Consider the following 16,935-nt stretch of genomic DNA (forward strand, 5'->3'; position numbering starts at 1 on the left):
TTCATTTGAGCTAAGACTGGAGAGGTACACGGAGACACGTTCGTGAAGGGCTTGCAATGCTATCCTGTGAGAAGTTCAGATTTTATGCACCAAGTAATAATCTTCCACCCATACACTCTCCTCTTGGGGCATGCAGGCAGAGATTTAGCTGTGTTACCACCAACATTGCAGTACTGTATCATATCAGCTTAGGTGAGGGAAGGGAGGTGTTTGATAAGATCCCAACTTAGACCTGGAGGTGGGTTACTTGCAATGCCAACTCAGCTTACTTTTCCCTAGGTTGCAGGGATGGGAAAGCTGGCAACTGTGGGCTGCCTCCTTAACGCCTAGTGAAGCTTGTCCGACAGGAATAGGCAGCACCCTCGGTGGCTGGGGCAACTCCGGCTCTTGCTCCTCCGAGGGTCTGCAATGGGCACGACCACGCACTGGAATCCAGTGCCCTGCAACACGGGAGGTGCGCGTGTCGGAATCACCCGGAGGACCGGTTAGAGGGCAGGTCCTGATTCGGCCGGCCTGGCGGGCGGACCTGCACCCAGCTCGCGCGGGCAGGAGCCGCTGCTGCGGGCGCGCTCTGAGGCAAGGCACGGCGGGGGGGGGGCATCCGGGACGCTCTGGGGGAGCAGGGGCCCGCGAGCCTTACAGGGAGGCGCCTCCGCCCTCCCCAGGTGGGGGGCGGGGACGGAGAGGAGGGCGGCCGGGGCACGGCAGGGGCACGGCCGGGGCACAGCAGGGGCACGGCTGGGGCACGGCCGGGAAGGTGCGGCGCGGAGGGCGGAGGCGCCGAGGGGCGTCAGGTGCGAGCGTTCCGGGGACGGCGGGGCCGCGCCGCACGCGGCTGGGCCCGGGCGCCTCTCCTCCTGCCCGCGGCGCGATCTCGGCTCTTTCGGCCCTCGGCGGCTCCCATCGCGGCCCCCGGGAGCGGAGAGGCGGCGGCGGCGGCGGCGGCGGCGTGCGGGCGGGCGCACCCCCACCCCGCCGGCCCCGGCGCTCCGGCTCCCGGAAGCGGAAGGGGAGCGCGCCCGGCCCGGGCGACGGCGACGGCGACGGCCGCGGCGCCGGAGGAGGAGGAGGAGGAGGAGGGGGAGGAGGGGGAGGAGGGGGAAGAGCGGCTGGCGGCCGCGAGAGCAGCGGCGGCGAGAGGCGAGCCCGCCGGCGCCGGTGAGTGTGTGCAGGCGCGGGGCCGACGCCCCCCCCGCTCCGCCCCTCCCCTCCCCTCCCCTCCGCTCCGCTCCCCTCCCCGCCGGGCCCCGCCGCCCTCACCTGGCCGCGCTCGCGCCGCGCGCCCTGCCCCTCCCCGCACCTGCCCCCGCCCGGGACCCGGCTCGCCCGCCTCGCCCCGGCGCTCTCGGAGCAGCTGCCCCCGGAGCCGCGCCCGCCAGCGCCCCCTCCTAGACCTGGGGGTGGGGATGGGCTCCTGCTCTAGTCCCAGCGATCTGGGGGCGGCTTTGGTTTATTTATTTATTCAGCCTTTTAATTTATTCAGTCTGTGCCCCGAGCTCCTCGCCCGTGAACCTCGTCCCCCGCCCGCAGACCCGCGCAGGGCCGCCTCAGCCTTTCATTCATTTGCAGACCGTGGCGCGCGGCTGCAGAGGACCAGCAGGGGCACAAGTGGTTGGCTCCTCCGGTGACCTTCGGGCACCCCCACCCCCACCCCCCACCCCCACCCAAGAGGGATTCTGAGAAAGTAGCTTCTGGAAGGCAGCAGTTTGCACTTGTTACCATTCACTATAATAAATAGGTCGCTGGATTTTAAGTGGAGAGTCCATTTAAAGTTGTGGTTTCTCGAGATATATTTGGGTCACATTTTAAAATCCCTTGTGAGTCAGAGGAGGATGTCTGTATCTCTAGGGCTGAGGGAACCTGACCGGTTATTACTCGAAGATATTGCAGTGTAGCAGTCCATAAAAGTACAAGAGGGGGGGAAAAAATCAAGGTCATTATGGGTGGGTCATAAATCATAGTGTAAAGTTACAGCCTAAAAGACGGCTAAGGATAATTAAGCGCAAGTTAAAAAAGATGATGTGTCAAATGGGTCCTCAGCCTAGGATGCTAATGTGTATGCATCCTGAAAAAAAAAATTCACGACCTTCCTCGTGGTAAAAATAATAACAACGACAGTTATCATTTCATGACTGCTTGACTTGTGCCTCCTGTGGCTTTTGTGTAATGTCTTGTTAAATCCTTTCACTGCTTTAGATTTTACTTATTTTGCAGGTAAAACCCAGAGCCGTGTTTTATTTTGCTTTAGTTGCACAACCTCTTCATGGCAAAAAGACTTTTGAAGAAGAGGTGAGCTGAGAAATCAATTGGAAGGAAGGAACCAAATGAGATTTAATGCAGTGGAAAGAAAAACTAGATTCTAGCCCCGTTGCTGTCACAGTCTAGCTGTAGGGTCATGATAGGTCAGTGACCCATCCTGTATTCTCATCTATACAGCTAAGGAGTTAGGCTAAATTATTTAAGGCTTATTTTAGCTTTTATACTTAGCATATACAACATTTGTAATTAATTTAAAACCCTTTAACATGTTAAGGGCACATTTTAAACATATGCCTGAAGAAGTATTAGGAAAATTATATCAAAATATAAAAAATGTATATTTCCATATTTTTGGAAAATTGGTGTAGTACTATTATAGAGTTCCTCATTTTGGATGTAAAACAGTGGGATCATATTAGGTCCCTTCAAACACTGGTGATTTCCGCTACATGTAACATATTTTAGCAGTTGTAGTTGGAATGAATGGTATAGAGCATATTTTAAATAATATGGTAACCATGTCACACTGCCTATCTCTGGGGTGTTTTACTTAATAAGAGAAAGGTAGGTATTTTTAAATGCACACATGTAACCATCAGTTTAACAGGTAGATCCTAAAGAAGAAGTGACCAATGAATCATACAATTTTTACTTACTTGCCCATTGCCGGATCTTTTTTTTTTTTTTTTTTTTTTTTAATTCACAGGGACTAATTCAGAGCCTGTGGAAAAATGCATAGATAAAATAATGCCATGTATTAGTGAAGAAACTAATTGAGAAGTCTAGTATTGTCGCCATGGAGTCTTTTTCTGGGATTGTAATTGAGTGTGAATGAATACAATCTTTTTTTAGCATAGAAGGCTACATACAGGTAATATCAGTATTAACAGGGATAACAGGGAAGGCAGAGGAAAAGCTATTTTTATTACCAGAGAGTTTTCCCCTAAGCTCAGTTTTACTTTTATATTAAGGCATGAAGGAATTTTATATTGCTTTAGTAAAACATTAGGGCTCAGATTCAGTTTTTCAAGTGCACTAAATATAAACAGCATTTTAACGTTAGTAGAATAATGAGTGCACTTATACCTCCTACGGAGTTGAAAATGTTTGAACTATTTTGTATCAGTGAAAAATACAGGTCAAAGATAAGAATAAATGGGGAAAAAATCCCTTTTTGTTGTTGTCAGCATAGTGATTTTTTTTTGGTTAAGACTCATTGGTGAATTGAATAAATCTAGTTATTCACGATGTGGAATAACACTGCTCTCATGGGTAGCTACCTCACCAAAAATATCTTAGGGTGATAGTAGTTTTTTACTTATTTCCCTCTTTTAATGTACCCTAGGGAAAAGATGTGACATGCTCAGTTTGTCTTCTGCCTTTCAGACCCCCTCTTGCCCATGCTTTATTTACCCGCAGCTAGATTTAACTTCATCTCGTGTAAGCGGCAGGCTGGGTATCTGCTATTTTCACCTACCTGTTGCCATTTCCCCAAAGGGCAGGTTAAGTAAAAATTAGTATTTTGCCGCTCTCTGATTAATTTTATTTTAGTTCGCACTTTAACGTGTGCAGGTATGACCTCAACCGGGCTTCTGATTTTCAGCCTTTTATCCATCATTATGGAATGCATAACTTGGCAGAATTTTCAACTTCAAGCAAGTAAGGAGTGATTATTTGTTTTAGTATTATTGTTCTTAAACTGTGCCTGCTTTGGTAAGGCCTGCTTTGAAGGATATCTGATTTAGTTTTGGTTTTGTTTTGTTTTTTTTGTTTTCAGTCTGTCTTGGTGCTGTGGGTACTAGAGGTAGGCAGCTAGTTTCCCTTCTTCTTGGAAGAACATGTGAGGTTCGTGTCTAGGAAACACCAGGGCCTCTTTATTTCTACTTTTACTTTATCTGAAGGTTTTTCCTTGTCCTGTGTTTGCAGCAAAGGTTATCTGTTGCCTTCTGTCCCTACCCTACACTTGAGTTCTTCGCTTGCCTTTCCTGACCCTTTCCCACGTCTCTACCTTCCTAAGTGAAGAGTCCCATGTAGACTTTTTTTTTTTTTTTTTTAAGATTTTATTTATTTGAGAGAGAGCAGGCACAACCAGAGGGAAGGGGAGAAGGACAGAGGCAGAGGGAGAACCAGGCTCCCAGCTGAGCAGGGAGCCCAGTGCAGGGCTGGATCCCAGGACCCCAGGATCATGACCTGAGCTGAAGGCAGACGCTTTACTGATGGAGCCATCTAGGCGCCCCTGTTTTTACTTTCTGTTAGGGAATTCTGATGAAGTATGTCATTGTAGTGCAATATTTTTGACAGAGGTATTAATTTACATTTACTTTTCACTCATGAAGGTACACAGAGGAGCCAATGGCTTATGTTCAATTCTGCCTAGAAGGTAGTAATTTAAGGACTGTTCTAGAAGTGGGTTCTTGAAGCCATTGATACTGCAAGTATGTTTTGCTTTGACACTTTGCCCACCCACATTTTCACAGAGTCTTCTTGGAGAACTCAGCATTGAGTCAAAATTCTTCATTAGTTTCTGAAATCAGGTCCTGATTTGCTCTCATGGTTTTTTAGTCCTTAACTTACCAGCCCTTCTGCTTTTCCTTGAAAGATTTTGGTTTACAGGTTTTAGTTCAGCCACTCTATTTTAGATCAAATCTCTATTTTAAGTTTTCTGCTTGAAGAGACCCCATGCCAACACGTAGAAATAAAACTTCCCTGTATGCTCATAGTACCATACCAGCTGAAAGGCTGGGCTGTGGGAGGTTTCTCATCCCTGACAAGTGTCCTCAGGCTACTGTTGGAAGAGGTAGAGTTGGGGTATGGCTAAATTGTATCAGGACTTTAAAGATAGGGACCTGGAAACATTGTTTGATTCTGGAGTTTGTAGGACTAGAAGTAAAACTTACCTTCCTCTCTCTTCCTCTCCTATTCCCCAAGCCCCTTTAAAGTTACTATTTTGAGAGTTGCTTTTCATTTGTCAGGCAGTTTCTCATTTAAGCATAACAACAATTCCATGAGTTATTTTTATCACCATTTTACAGATGGCTAAACGGAAGCTTGAAAAGAAACGGCAGCTTGGAGGCTGTGCCATAATTTGAATGTGGCTCTCTTTTTCATATACCACAAGATTAATTTCCTACTCTTGAAATAAACTGAATACCTATGTGATATTTTAAAAATTAAATTACCTCCTTGATTAGAGACAGCTACAGCCTGATTTTTAAAAAATTAAAAATAATTATATATATATATTTAAAGATTTTATTTTAGGGAGCGGGAGAGAGTCCACAAGTGCACGAGCAAGGGCAGAGATGGAGGGGAGAGAGAGAATCCTGGGGCAGACTCCCCACCTAGCAGAGTCTGACTCTGGTCCCGTCCCAGGACCCTGAGATCATGGTCTTAGCCAAAACCAAGAGTCAGCTGCCTAACCAACTGAGTGAGGCACCAGGCACCCCAGTAGCCTGATATTTTAGGTAGAATTATTTAACCTGGCCAGTTTTCAGGCTAGATAACATCAGAAGTTAAATATCTGGATAAATATGTTTAAAATTTTATAGTTGTAATTTCATTTTAAGCTACAACTATAAATTTAAATTTTATGTATTTCTATATTAACCATTTTGGAAACTGGGATTTTATTTTGGTTTGCCCCATGAATTGTTGATTGTATTTCTTCAGACATAACAATGTTAAAAATACTTAATGACTTTTTATAGTTAGGAAACTTTGGGATGTTCTTTGTTATCCTAAAATTACAAGGAATTTTAAGCCTAGCATTGTTTATATACTACATAGGTGAAATTTGATTCCTTGGTGTTGGTGATGCTGTTGAATGAGATGAAATGGTCATCCCATTGTAAATGCTATGGTGCAGTGAAGCTCTAATAACTGTCAATGTAAAGTAGGCGTTTTCCTTGATTCTAAGCCATTAAGTGACCTGGGTTTGACTCATAGATGTTTGACTTGTGCTATTACCTAATAATACTGACAGGAAGAACTGTTTTGCTGAAACATTAGGAAGCCACCCTACGGTCATAGCCATAGCAGTATTATTGACTTTGGCCATGTTTCAGAACATTTTGTTGTACCACATTTAATTCTGCTTGTGATTTTTTTCTAGACGAAGATGAATTTGTTCATTTGCTCTTAGAGTAGCAGCCCCTCTACTTTGTCATTCCATATTTTGTCTCTAAAAAATCAAAAGTGCAGGCAAAGAAACCACTCTAAATTAGCTTAGAAAGTAAGAGTAGAAACAAATTATATTTGACAATCTAAAAATCATGGCTATAGAAAAATTGACACTGGGAGAAAATAGAGTTAAAAAAGTCTATAAAGGGAATGGAAATGCAGTGCTAATGATTTTGATGAATTTCTCACATCCTCAGTTAGTAATAGTTTCCTTTTGTTCTGCTAAGCAGTACGCTTAGGAAACTCCTCTAACTTGTCCTTCATTTCCTGTCTTGGAGAGTGGTACCACCCTTCATGGAGTCCCTAAGCTAAAAACCTGGGAGCTGTCCTACCATCTGCCCTTTGCTTCCAGTTGATCACCAAGTAATACCAGTTTTACTCATTCAATTCTTAATTTGCCCTTTTCCAGCATGTCTCCTGCCCTGTGTTCTTTCTTCACCTCTGTCCCACTGCACTCCCCTTATAAGTCTTTGTTTTTGGTCTTCCCAGGTACCCTCATTTCTCACCAGGTTTAACCTGTAAGCCTAGCTTATTTTGTGTAATCAGTTTGGGAGCTTTATCCATTCACCCAAGTCCATTCTTCACAGTGTTGCTGTTCTTTCCAAAATGCGAACTTCCTCATGGCATTCTTCTGCCTAAAATCCTTTGATGGTTTCCCACTGTTTTCAGTGCAAAGTCCAAACTCATTTGCATGGTTTAACAGTGTTTTTTGCTCTTAGATCACTCTTGTGAGTCATGAAATCTCTTTAGTGGTCTGTGACCCAACATTATATATTTTTATTAAAGTGAACTAGGATAAAATAGGATAGCAGTGTCTGAGTACATCACATGTAGTAAGGGCAAATATTTCATTACATTTTTTCCATTATATATTTCATATAATGAATATAAAACATGTCATAAATTTCTGTGTATACTGGTGAGGTCGTAAAATATATTTCTTGGGGATGAGTGTGCTCAAAAGGTTAAACATGTTTTACTCCGTTCTACCATATGCAATGACTCTAGTCATTTCAGTCTGTTTAGGTTTTCTCTGCCTGCTTCTATACTTTTGCTGATTTCTCTTCCTTGTTCAGAAGAGCCTCCTTTCTTTGACTAGCTAACTTGCACTTTCCACTCTCTCCAGACATCTTTTACTCGCTGTAAGAAATACCTTTTGTACTACAACCTAGTATACACATAAATATTCCCATAACTGAAAAAAGTTCCCTGAACCAACATCCTTCCTAGATGAGGTGCATTCTTGCCCTCTTGCCCTCTATCTTACCTTGTCTTACATGGTATGGATCTTGTCTATTTATTAGTCTGTCTCCACTGAGGATGGGGCCCATCTCTTCTTTGTCTGTATCCTGTGCAAAGGCATAGTATATAGTCAATAGATGTTAATTCCATTAATAAGTACTGAATTGGTGTATGTATGTTATCTAGAATGCTACAGTATGGTTGTTTAAGCTTGAACTGTAGAAACTAACTTTTATGGTTGATTCTCTTAATGTTTCATTATAGGAGGATAACTTTTTTCCTTAAAGCATTTTAAACTAAAACTTGCTTCTATTTTAAACTCTTTATGTTTATCAATTGTGATTGGATAGTTCCAGCCTCACATCTTGAGGGACATTACATTGCATTTTGTCTCATCAATGATCTCAGAATCTGTTGTCATTTTGTGATTTGTGGTCAGGAAGTTTGATGAAGCCCAAATGTTGGACACACAATACTAATTTGATTTTATGGGAACTGGGTGGTTTCAAAAGAGAAAACTTTCCTGTATAATGGTAATCAAATGCAGATTTTGGGGGGATGGGTAGGATATGAAAACACAAAATCAGGTGGAGTTGAGCCATCTTATTTCTGAATTTAAAACTTTTGTAATTGACATTTTCATGAAATATTGAGTGACTTACAATTTTTATCTTTGTAAGAGATTATTTGTTTAAACAATTAATAGATTCTCATGGAGGACTCTCATTGAGGAGAGATCCAGTTGTTGGGATGAATGAATTCTTAAAAAAAGAATGAATCAAGATAAAACCTCTAAATGCAAGTACCAGAAAAATTACAGCACATCTTGGTGAATTTGCAAGTGGTAAGTCTACATTTAATTTTACATGGGGATATGTTTCTGTATTATGTGGCATAGTATCATCAAAGTCTTATTTTTAGATGCATGAAAAAATTGTTCACTTGTAGAAAAAGATAATTGTAGTTGCATTATGTTTATTTAAAATTTTTCATATTAAATTTTAGCTAGACATTTTCTTAAATAAGAAATTTCTTTTTCCATAGAGAAAAGTAATCTGTAAGTAATATGAATTTCAGAAACATCCTCCTGAAATACAAATCTGATATGGATTTACAGCTGATGCTTCTATACTGCATTTTAAAAGATATTAATTTTATTTTTATTCTTATTTTTAAAAAATATTTTAAAAGCATTTAATCTTAGGGTGATAAATATAGTGGCAAAGAGAGGCTTAAATTAAACATCTTGTGTAAAAGGTTGTAGTGTCTAATCAGAACCTCCTCAGCTACCTTTATTTTTCAGTTGGTTGAAAAGAATTTAGAAGTGCACATGTTTATTAATAAACTTAAAAGAACATATAATCTATACATAAAATGTGAAAGCTTTTCTTCTCACTCTCTTTCCTTCCTCAGCTCGGTAGTAACCACTAGTGTTAACAGTTTGGTGGATGTGTTTTCTTTTATATTTTTTTTTCTGTACATATTGAGAAATTATTTATACGTATTTTTTTAACAAAGAAAGAATCATGTTATATAAACTTTTCTGTAATTTGTTTTCCCCTCCAATGTTGAATTATGAAAAATTTTAAGCAGAAGAGTTGAAAAAAATTTGTGGTATAATATCTGAATACCTATCACCTCGATTCTGCAACTCATATTTTATTAAACTTCATCACATGCTTATCCATCTCTCTGTCTACCCGTCAATCCACTTTATTTTTTTTTTTTGGATCCATTTCATACTTAATTGCAGACATCAGTACATTTCTGCCTTCCGCCCCCTCCCTGATATTTCAGCCTACATATCATTAACTAGAGTTCAATGTTGGTATATAGGGGTTTTTAAAGGGTAAATTTACATACCATGAAACGCACCATTCTTAAGTGTATGTTTGCGGACTTCTGACAGATTCACAACCTGTGTGCCTCAAATTCATACCGAGATGGAGATCTTCATGAGGGAACTGGAGTGTTCCCTTACGCCTTTTCCTAGTCTCTCCATTATTCCCCTCTCCTCTAGGAAACCACTGTTAAGCTTTTTTCTCATAACTTCTTTCTTTCATTCAACACTATGTGTGGGTAGCCATATGCAGGTCTAGATATACCTCCTTTTTTTCCTTTCTTGTTTTCTTTTAAAATTATAGTAGCTTGGAAATAGCTTGGCACTTTGGATGTCTTAGAATTTATTTGACCATTCCTTCTCTCTTCATGAACTTTGACGTGTGCCCAATTTTTGTGATTACAAAAAGCACCATGTGGAACACCTTGAATGGGTACATACCTCTACACTTATTAATGAGTACTTTGGTAGCTGTTACTAGAGATAAAACTGCTGGGTGAGTTTGATTTTTTAATAGATCCTACTAACTTGCCCTATAAAGATGATTGTATCAGTTTACATGCATACCAGTAATGGATGAGCATGTCCTTTCCTCCATGCTGTCTCATCATTGGATAATCATCTGTCTTTTAAAAATTTTGTGAATACAAAGGATAAAAAATACACCTAGTTATTTCATATTTTCCTAATCAATAATGATTAGCCATTATTTATTTTTCCTTTGTGAATTGCTTCTCTGTGTATTTACTTTGTATGCCTCTTACCTTTCATGTATTGTAATGTTTTTTGAAAGGGATACTTTGTCTTTTAATTTTGCTTGCAGTAAGTTTTAGGTTTCAGAAATTTTAATATTTATGTAGTCTTGTTGGAGACGACTTCCTCATTTCAAGATTGTAAAACTACTTGCTATTTTCTTCTACTAGTTTTACTTTGTATTTGAAATTTAGAAGAGAAAAATCACTGAACTGAGGTGGCAGGAAAAATTTCATCTGGAGAGTGAGATTTAAATTGACCTTGAAGTATGAATTGAATTTAAATAGAGTAAGCAAAATTGTAGGGACATTTCAGATAGGAGGGATGAGAGAAGGAATACTTTTTTAATATTTATGAAACACTCATAAGGCTGATGTGGAGAATCACATAAAACTGTGAGTTTAAAGAGAACATTTGGCTAGATTTCTTGTAAATCATTTTGGCTAATTTCTATCCTTTCCTAAATTTTGCCTTTTGATGTTATTGTTTTCTGTCCTTTAATAGTTTTCCATCCCTTTCTTTTCATAGTGATTCTAGTATTCTTCCTGAGGAAAATACGTAGTAAGATTTAGTGGCCTAAAAAGGCAAGAAAGGAAAGCTAGTTTCCTCCTAGAATAGTTTGGACACTGTAAATATTTATGTAGTCCAGTTTATTAGAGTTGAATTATAATATCTTAAAAAAAAAAACAGTTTGTGCTGTAGTAATTTACATCATTAATGAACTTAGTCACAGCACTCAAGTAGAGTCACCAGATAGCAATCTTAAAAAATGTTGAAGTACCAGTATGTCCACTAGTTACATCAAAGTTTGAGTTATGAACTCACCTTTTAATGTATAAATTAGCATGTTAGAATCTCCAGCTAATGAAAGTATTTTACAAATGCCAATCCTTTAAACCCAACAGCAGCACTGTGTTCAGTTTGATTGTTGCTCAGGATGTGTAATAGTTTCTGTTCGGCCATAAGCCACGCCTAGTAGATATTAACTGAGTGGAGTGATTCTGCAACTCTACCAGTTATGTGTTTCTGGTTGTAATCTGATTTGGAGCTCTTGGAAGACTACTGTTTGCTTCTCCGCAATCTAGCTGTAAAGCTTATGTGGCATTAATTTTCACTAATCAGGTATTTAAAAAAGAATTTAACATCTTATTTATTCTTTGTTCTATTTTTCTGTTCTTTACTTACTTCTCCTTGGGGATGCTTGTTCTTTTAGGGCTTGCTGTCTACATATGCTTACATGCAGGAAAATCAGACACATTTGACTCTACCTTTCAGTATCTAGTATTTTCAGTTGTGAGGAATCTTATAAGAAATTTGTTATTCTCTGGTGGAGGAGAATACAAATAGAGCTCAAAAAAATTAATGAGTAATTTTCTAATTCTGCTACTTATTTTGCTGGCTTGTAGGCTTCTCTGTTTCTAATACTAATAAATTTAGAAATAAATAGTGAAATTATTCTCTGTAATTATTGGAATTCATAGTCTGTTTTTTTCAGTCCTGACTGGAACTGAAACATTACAAGAAAGAAGGTACATGAAGTTAATAATATTGAACATGTTGAGAGACAGAGCCTTCTGTCATTTCTTTTGGCACTTGATGGTTGGCAAGGCTGTAAAAATAAACATTCTTTTTAATGTTTCTCATTTTAGCTATGTAGACAGCTTATCATTTGTATTTGAGCTCCTTTAGTTTTTAAAACAATGATACCCAGTAAATTAAATAGCACACTTTATCCTCTGTGACTTTCCTCACTTTAATGATACTGATAGGTCTTTTAATTTTCTAATTAAAAGGTGATGAAGTTCAACTTTTACTTTTTTAAAGGCTTAGGCACTATTTCTATTTTAAAATTCATACATAAGTACTAATTTAGACCATATCTGATTTAAACAGTTGGGTGGTGTTGCATTTGGTTTCTTGTCTTTTTTTCCTGCTGCTCCAGTATTTGCATGTTCTAAGGATGATAGGATCAGGGTATTACTTTAAAATTAGCTAATCCGAAATCATTTTTCTTTGTTCTGGTATCTTTGTAGCTTTAAAGAACATTGGCAAGGCCCCTAAGGGGTGAGATCCTGAGGCTCTCCAACTGATGATAGTGAGGGATAGAAGATGAAAATCTGGGAGTCCTTCTTGCCTGATTCCTCTGTAACCCCTAATATCCAGTCAGTTAGTAAAACATACTGGTTTTATTGTAACTATTTCCTCAGTTGATCTCTTCTCCAAACCTAATTTTGGCTTTTGTCTTTCCTTAGCCTAACTGATCTTTAATTTTACCCTTGACACCAGAGTTTCAATAATTTATTAAAGTATAAATCTCATCATGTTCCTTTTTTAGTAGCTTTCCAATGCCTAAGAATGAAGTCTTAGCATTCTAACATGGCATCTTTGTGTCTTTCATGGTAGCCCCTTCTCACCCTTCATGCCCCACTGTACACTTTATGACTTATCATGGCAATTTGTAATACCTCCTACAATTTTTGCCCTTGTATGCTTCCTGATGTTCCTTCTGTTTGCAGTGTTGTTGCCATTTTTCTTTGCTTGGGTAACTTTTACTCATCTTTTAAAGCTGAACTCAGATTTCACCATCTATAGGGAGTCCTGCCCAAATTTAGCTAGTCCCCATCCTCCATGCCTCTGGGGCCATCTTGTCCACATATCTGGACCTTAACATGTTTTATTAAACCCAGTTTATGACTCTTCCACACTAGACTGTTAGTTACTTTAAAAAAAGACCACATCTCATTCCTCATTGTATCTATAATAACTGGTATGTTGTGGTGGCTCCATGAATAAATTTGTTGAACTGAGGTCAACTCATTGCCTTAACATTGAAGTCTTAGGGAAGCTTTTGGATCGGTGGTCTTTAGATATCAGTCAGCTCTATCAGAGACATGTGGGGAACATTTTAAAACATTTTATTGGTTTTTGAGCTTTACTCCATAAAGAATTATAATTCAGTAGATCTGGAATAGGACCCAAGAATAAGGTATTTTTATTTATTTTTATTTTTTTATTTTTGTTTTTTATTTTTATTTTTTTTTAATTAATTTTTATTGGTGTTCAATTTGCCAACATACAGAAAAACACCCAGTGCTCATCCCATCAAGTGTCCACCTCAGTGCCCATCACCCATTCCCCTCCAACACCCGCCCTCCTCCCCTTCCACCACCCCTAGTTCGTTTCCCCGAGTTAGGAGTCTTTATGTTCTGTCTCCCTTCCTGATATTTCCCAACATTTCTTTTCCCTTCCTTTATATTCCCTTTCACTATAAGAATAAGGTATTTTTAAAAAGCTCCTCAGTTGATTCTGATTTGCCTACAGATTTGAGAAACATTGTCCTACTTTATTATTGTATTATTCCATTGTATTTAATGGGAAAAGTGCCCCCTTGACCTTACAGAGTAATTTCTATCTACTAAGGTAGGCATGTATTTTAAATCACTCTTTGGTACCATGAAAATAGAATTATCCGGGAGATTGATTTTGTTAACACTCATATGAAAAAGTCCCATTTAAACAGGGGTCTTCTTGAATTGATAGTAATAAGATTAGTAGGGCTTAGTTCTGTGAATTTAAATATTTTTTGGCAGTTTTGTGTTTACTTTCTGGTTATCATAACTTTTCAAAATGACTTTTTAAGGCATTGTATTGTGGTTTAAAATTAAATTGCACAAATCTTAAGTGTACAGAACAGTGAACTTTTACATATGGGTATACCCAGGTCAAGATACAGAACAATTCTAGCCTCTCAGCGTTTTCCTTATGTCCTTTTGTAGTTAGTAACACCCCTTCCACCACAAGAGGGACTTGTATGAGCAAGTATTTTGACTTGTATGACCATCAGTTAGTCTAATGATTAAAACTGCTAAACAATTTTGCACATATCTTCTAATATGTGTCTCCTTTCTCTTGGGTTTACACGTGGAATTGCTGGGTTAAGGACAGACTTGTGTTTAGCTTCAGAAGGTATTGCCAATTTATCCTCTATGATAGCAATTCATAGTGAAGATTGGAATTAAATTAGTTGAAGCTCATGATGAAATTTGACTATCCTGAAACTTCTTTTTGTATTCCAATGTGTTTCCTTTTGTCAAAAACATACAAAGAAAATTCAGTGTCATTTTATAGTTGCCAGTAACATAGTTTTGTCTTAGTCAAGTACTTTTTTCTACATAAGTAATTTTTTCCTCTGTTACCTCTCCTTAGGATCGTCATTCCTTGTGGGTTGGCAGGCAGTTGTGGGACTGCAAAAATGGGTCTCCGGATTCACTTTGTTGTTGATCCACATGGTTGGTGCTGCATGGGTTTGATTGTCTTTGTCTGGTTATACAATATTGTTTTAATTCCCAAAATTGTCCTCTTTCCTCACTATGAAGAAGGACATATTCCAGGCATATTAATAATAAGTAAGTTTCTGATCTTTATTTCTTTATATAATTAGTTTTCTCATTGTGAATATTTTTGGTGTATAGTATCACTGTGATAACCTTTCTTTTAATATTATTAGTGCTGTTAATATTAAGTTACTTACTAAATTGTGGAAGCTTTGAAAAAGACTGGCTTTTATATACTTTGCAGGGTTGGATATGTGTGGGATCTCCTTATCTAACTCTGCAAAAGATTTAAAGGTTGTTTCGTTTAAAATGAAACTGACACAATAGTGCTATTTTGTGTGTGTCTGTGTGTATTTTAAGTGTTTCTATTATGTACTTATTTCAAATGTGGAAGGAGTTTTAAGGATGAAGATGGTCCACATTACTGAGAAATGAGAATTTCATAATACAAAAATTATGGATTATGATGTGGATTATGGTGACACTGAACTCTTGGATAATTATTTTCTGCTATAGTTCATTTGGTGATGGCTTGCTTATGATTAAAAGAATAAGATTGAAATGAAATATTTTACATGTACATGGCATTTACAGTTTCCTTGTATATTATGTCATTTTGGCCTCACAAGTGCTGTAGGAAATATAATCTCTGTTATACAAGTGGTAAAACTGACCAGTACCATGCAGTCCACTCTGGTGCTAGCATTCAAACTAAGTTTCCTATTACGGGTGCACTGCCTTCCTCCCTTTTCCCACCAAATGCCTATTTTTTTTTTTTTCGGTTAAAATGTAGAATTATAAGGAATGAATCTATTTTTCCTTACTGTTATTTTTCTAACTATTCTTTTAAAAACTCAAAATTTCTAGATTCTTTATTTTCACATTACATCAATATCTTAAGATCTATTGAAAGGAGCAATTGGATGTAACTAACTCAAAATAATTTTGAAGATAGCCTGTTAGAGGTGATGAAAATGTATAATTGTAGGATGGGTTTTAAAATGCTGCTTTGATTCTGTCAAATATAGTACTTTTAGTAATTAAAAGGGTGCTTATTCATTTATGCCATTATTGACAAGGAATCTCTGTTAATAAAAAATCTGATTTATAGCAAATTTGTCAGTTATGCAAAATAATATTTAACAATATGTATGAGACAGTCTATTGGCTGTATTATTTGATGAATGAAATGAATTAGTACTTAATTATTTTATTTAGTCGTTTAATTTTTCCATTTTATTTTTTGAAAATTATTAATCCTGATGGCATTATTTAAAACATGCTTTTAAACTTTCAATATACTTTTTGATAAAATATTTTGAAGAATAAATGACTAATTTTATTTACTTAACTTTCTTATTTATTTCAAAGTATTCTATGGCATTGCCATATTTTGTCTGGTTGCATTAGTGAGGGCCTCATTTACTGATCCAGGAAGACTCCCTGAGAACCCTAAGATTCCACATGGAGGTATGGCACTCTTCAGATTGATCACTTTTGTTCTGCTGGCATTATTACCTTTGTGAATGTATTTTATAGCCTTTAGCATGTATTCATTATAAAGTCCTCTAACACCATTCTCAAGTCTTTTCTCAAAAAATGTTTCCTTTCTAGACTTCTTTATTTAAAATTGCAAATCCCAGCTGACCCTGGTATCCCCCAATCCCTGCCTCCTTGTAGTTTACCTGTTTATTTGGTTTTCTCTTCTCCCACCCTAGACCTACATAATAGCCTCTGTGAGGGTGTAGAGTTTTTGTTTTGTTTTCTTCATTTGTTCTGTCTCTATCCTTAGTGCCTATCTCTGTCACAAGTAAATGCTTGTTGAATGATATATAATTACCTGATATGTTTTTATTTAAAAGGATTCTTTTTGATGGTATCCTTCTCTTTGTGATATTATAAATTGAATATTGCTTAGAGTAAATATTTGTAGTATAATGACACAATTGCCTACATTTTTCCAAGTTTTAACAATTCAGTGAAAAAAATTGAAGGCTTTTTATTCTAGTGTCTGTTGAAGGTAATTTGGGGCCCCCTTATTGCATAATAACCATTTGAACCACAGAAATGTGGTTCAATACATTGAAAATGTATTGCTTGTTTATTATTATATGCCAGGTATAGTAAACGTCAGGTACTCTCTTTCCTCAGTTGCACTTTTTGATCATTTGCTATATAAGCTTTGAGAACTCCTTGTGCTTTCTTCTAATGAGAAATTTCTGTGACTTTGTTGGATATTAGAGAACCAGAATATTCCCTATAGTACTTCAGTACTTTCCAGCCTTGCCGACATTAGAAGCACCAAGGGAGCTTTTAAAAATGTCAGTG

At 38.2% G+C, this 16,935-nt stretch overlaps 1 protein-coding gene across 4 annotated transcripts in view; it reads left to right on the top strand.

The window, feature by feature from the left end:
- Positions 1-16,935, top strand: part of ZDHHC21 (zinc finger DHHC-type palmitoyltransferase 21) — a 61,380-nt gene continuing 44,445 nt past the window's right edge. The window contains exons 1-5 of one of the 4 annotated variants that reach the window (XM_041762063.1): positions 1,104-1,158; positions 2,215-2,289; positions 8,387-8,524; positions 14,480-14,679; positions 15,979-16,077. In XM_041762063.1, the coding sequence (XP_041617997.1) occupies positions 14,526-14,679; positions 15,979-16,077 (253 nt within the window). In that variant the 5' untranslated portion in view covers positions 1,104-1,158; positions 2,215-2,289; positions 8,387-8,524; positions 14,480-14,525. Of the gene's footprint in view, positions 25-1,017; positions 1,159-2,214; positions 2,290-8,386; positions 8,525-14,479; positions 14,680-15,978; positions 16,078-16,935 lie in introns of those variants that run through there. The other 3 variants (XM_041762064.1, XM_041762065.1, XM_041762061.1) reach the window with 3 other exon arrangements.

Source organism: Vulpes lagopus, chromosome 7, assembly GCF_018345385.1.
Source record: "Vulpes lagopus strain Blue_001 chromosome 7, ASM1834538v1, whole genome shotgun sequence".
Lineage (NCBI taxonomy): Eukaryota > Metazoa > Chordata > Mammalia > Carnivora > Canidae > Vulpes > Vulpes lagopus.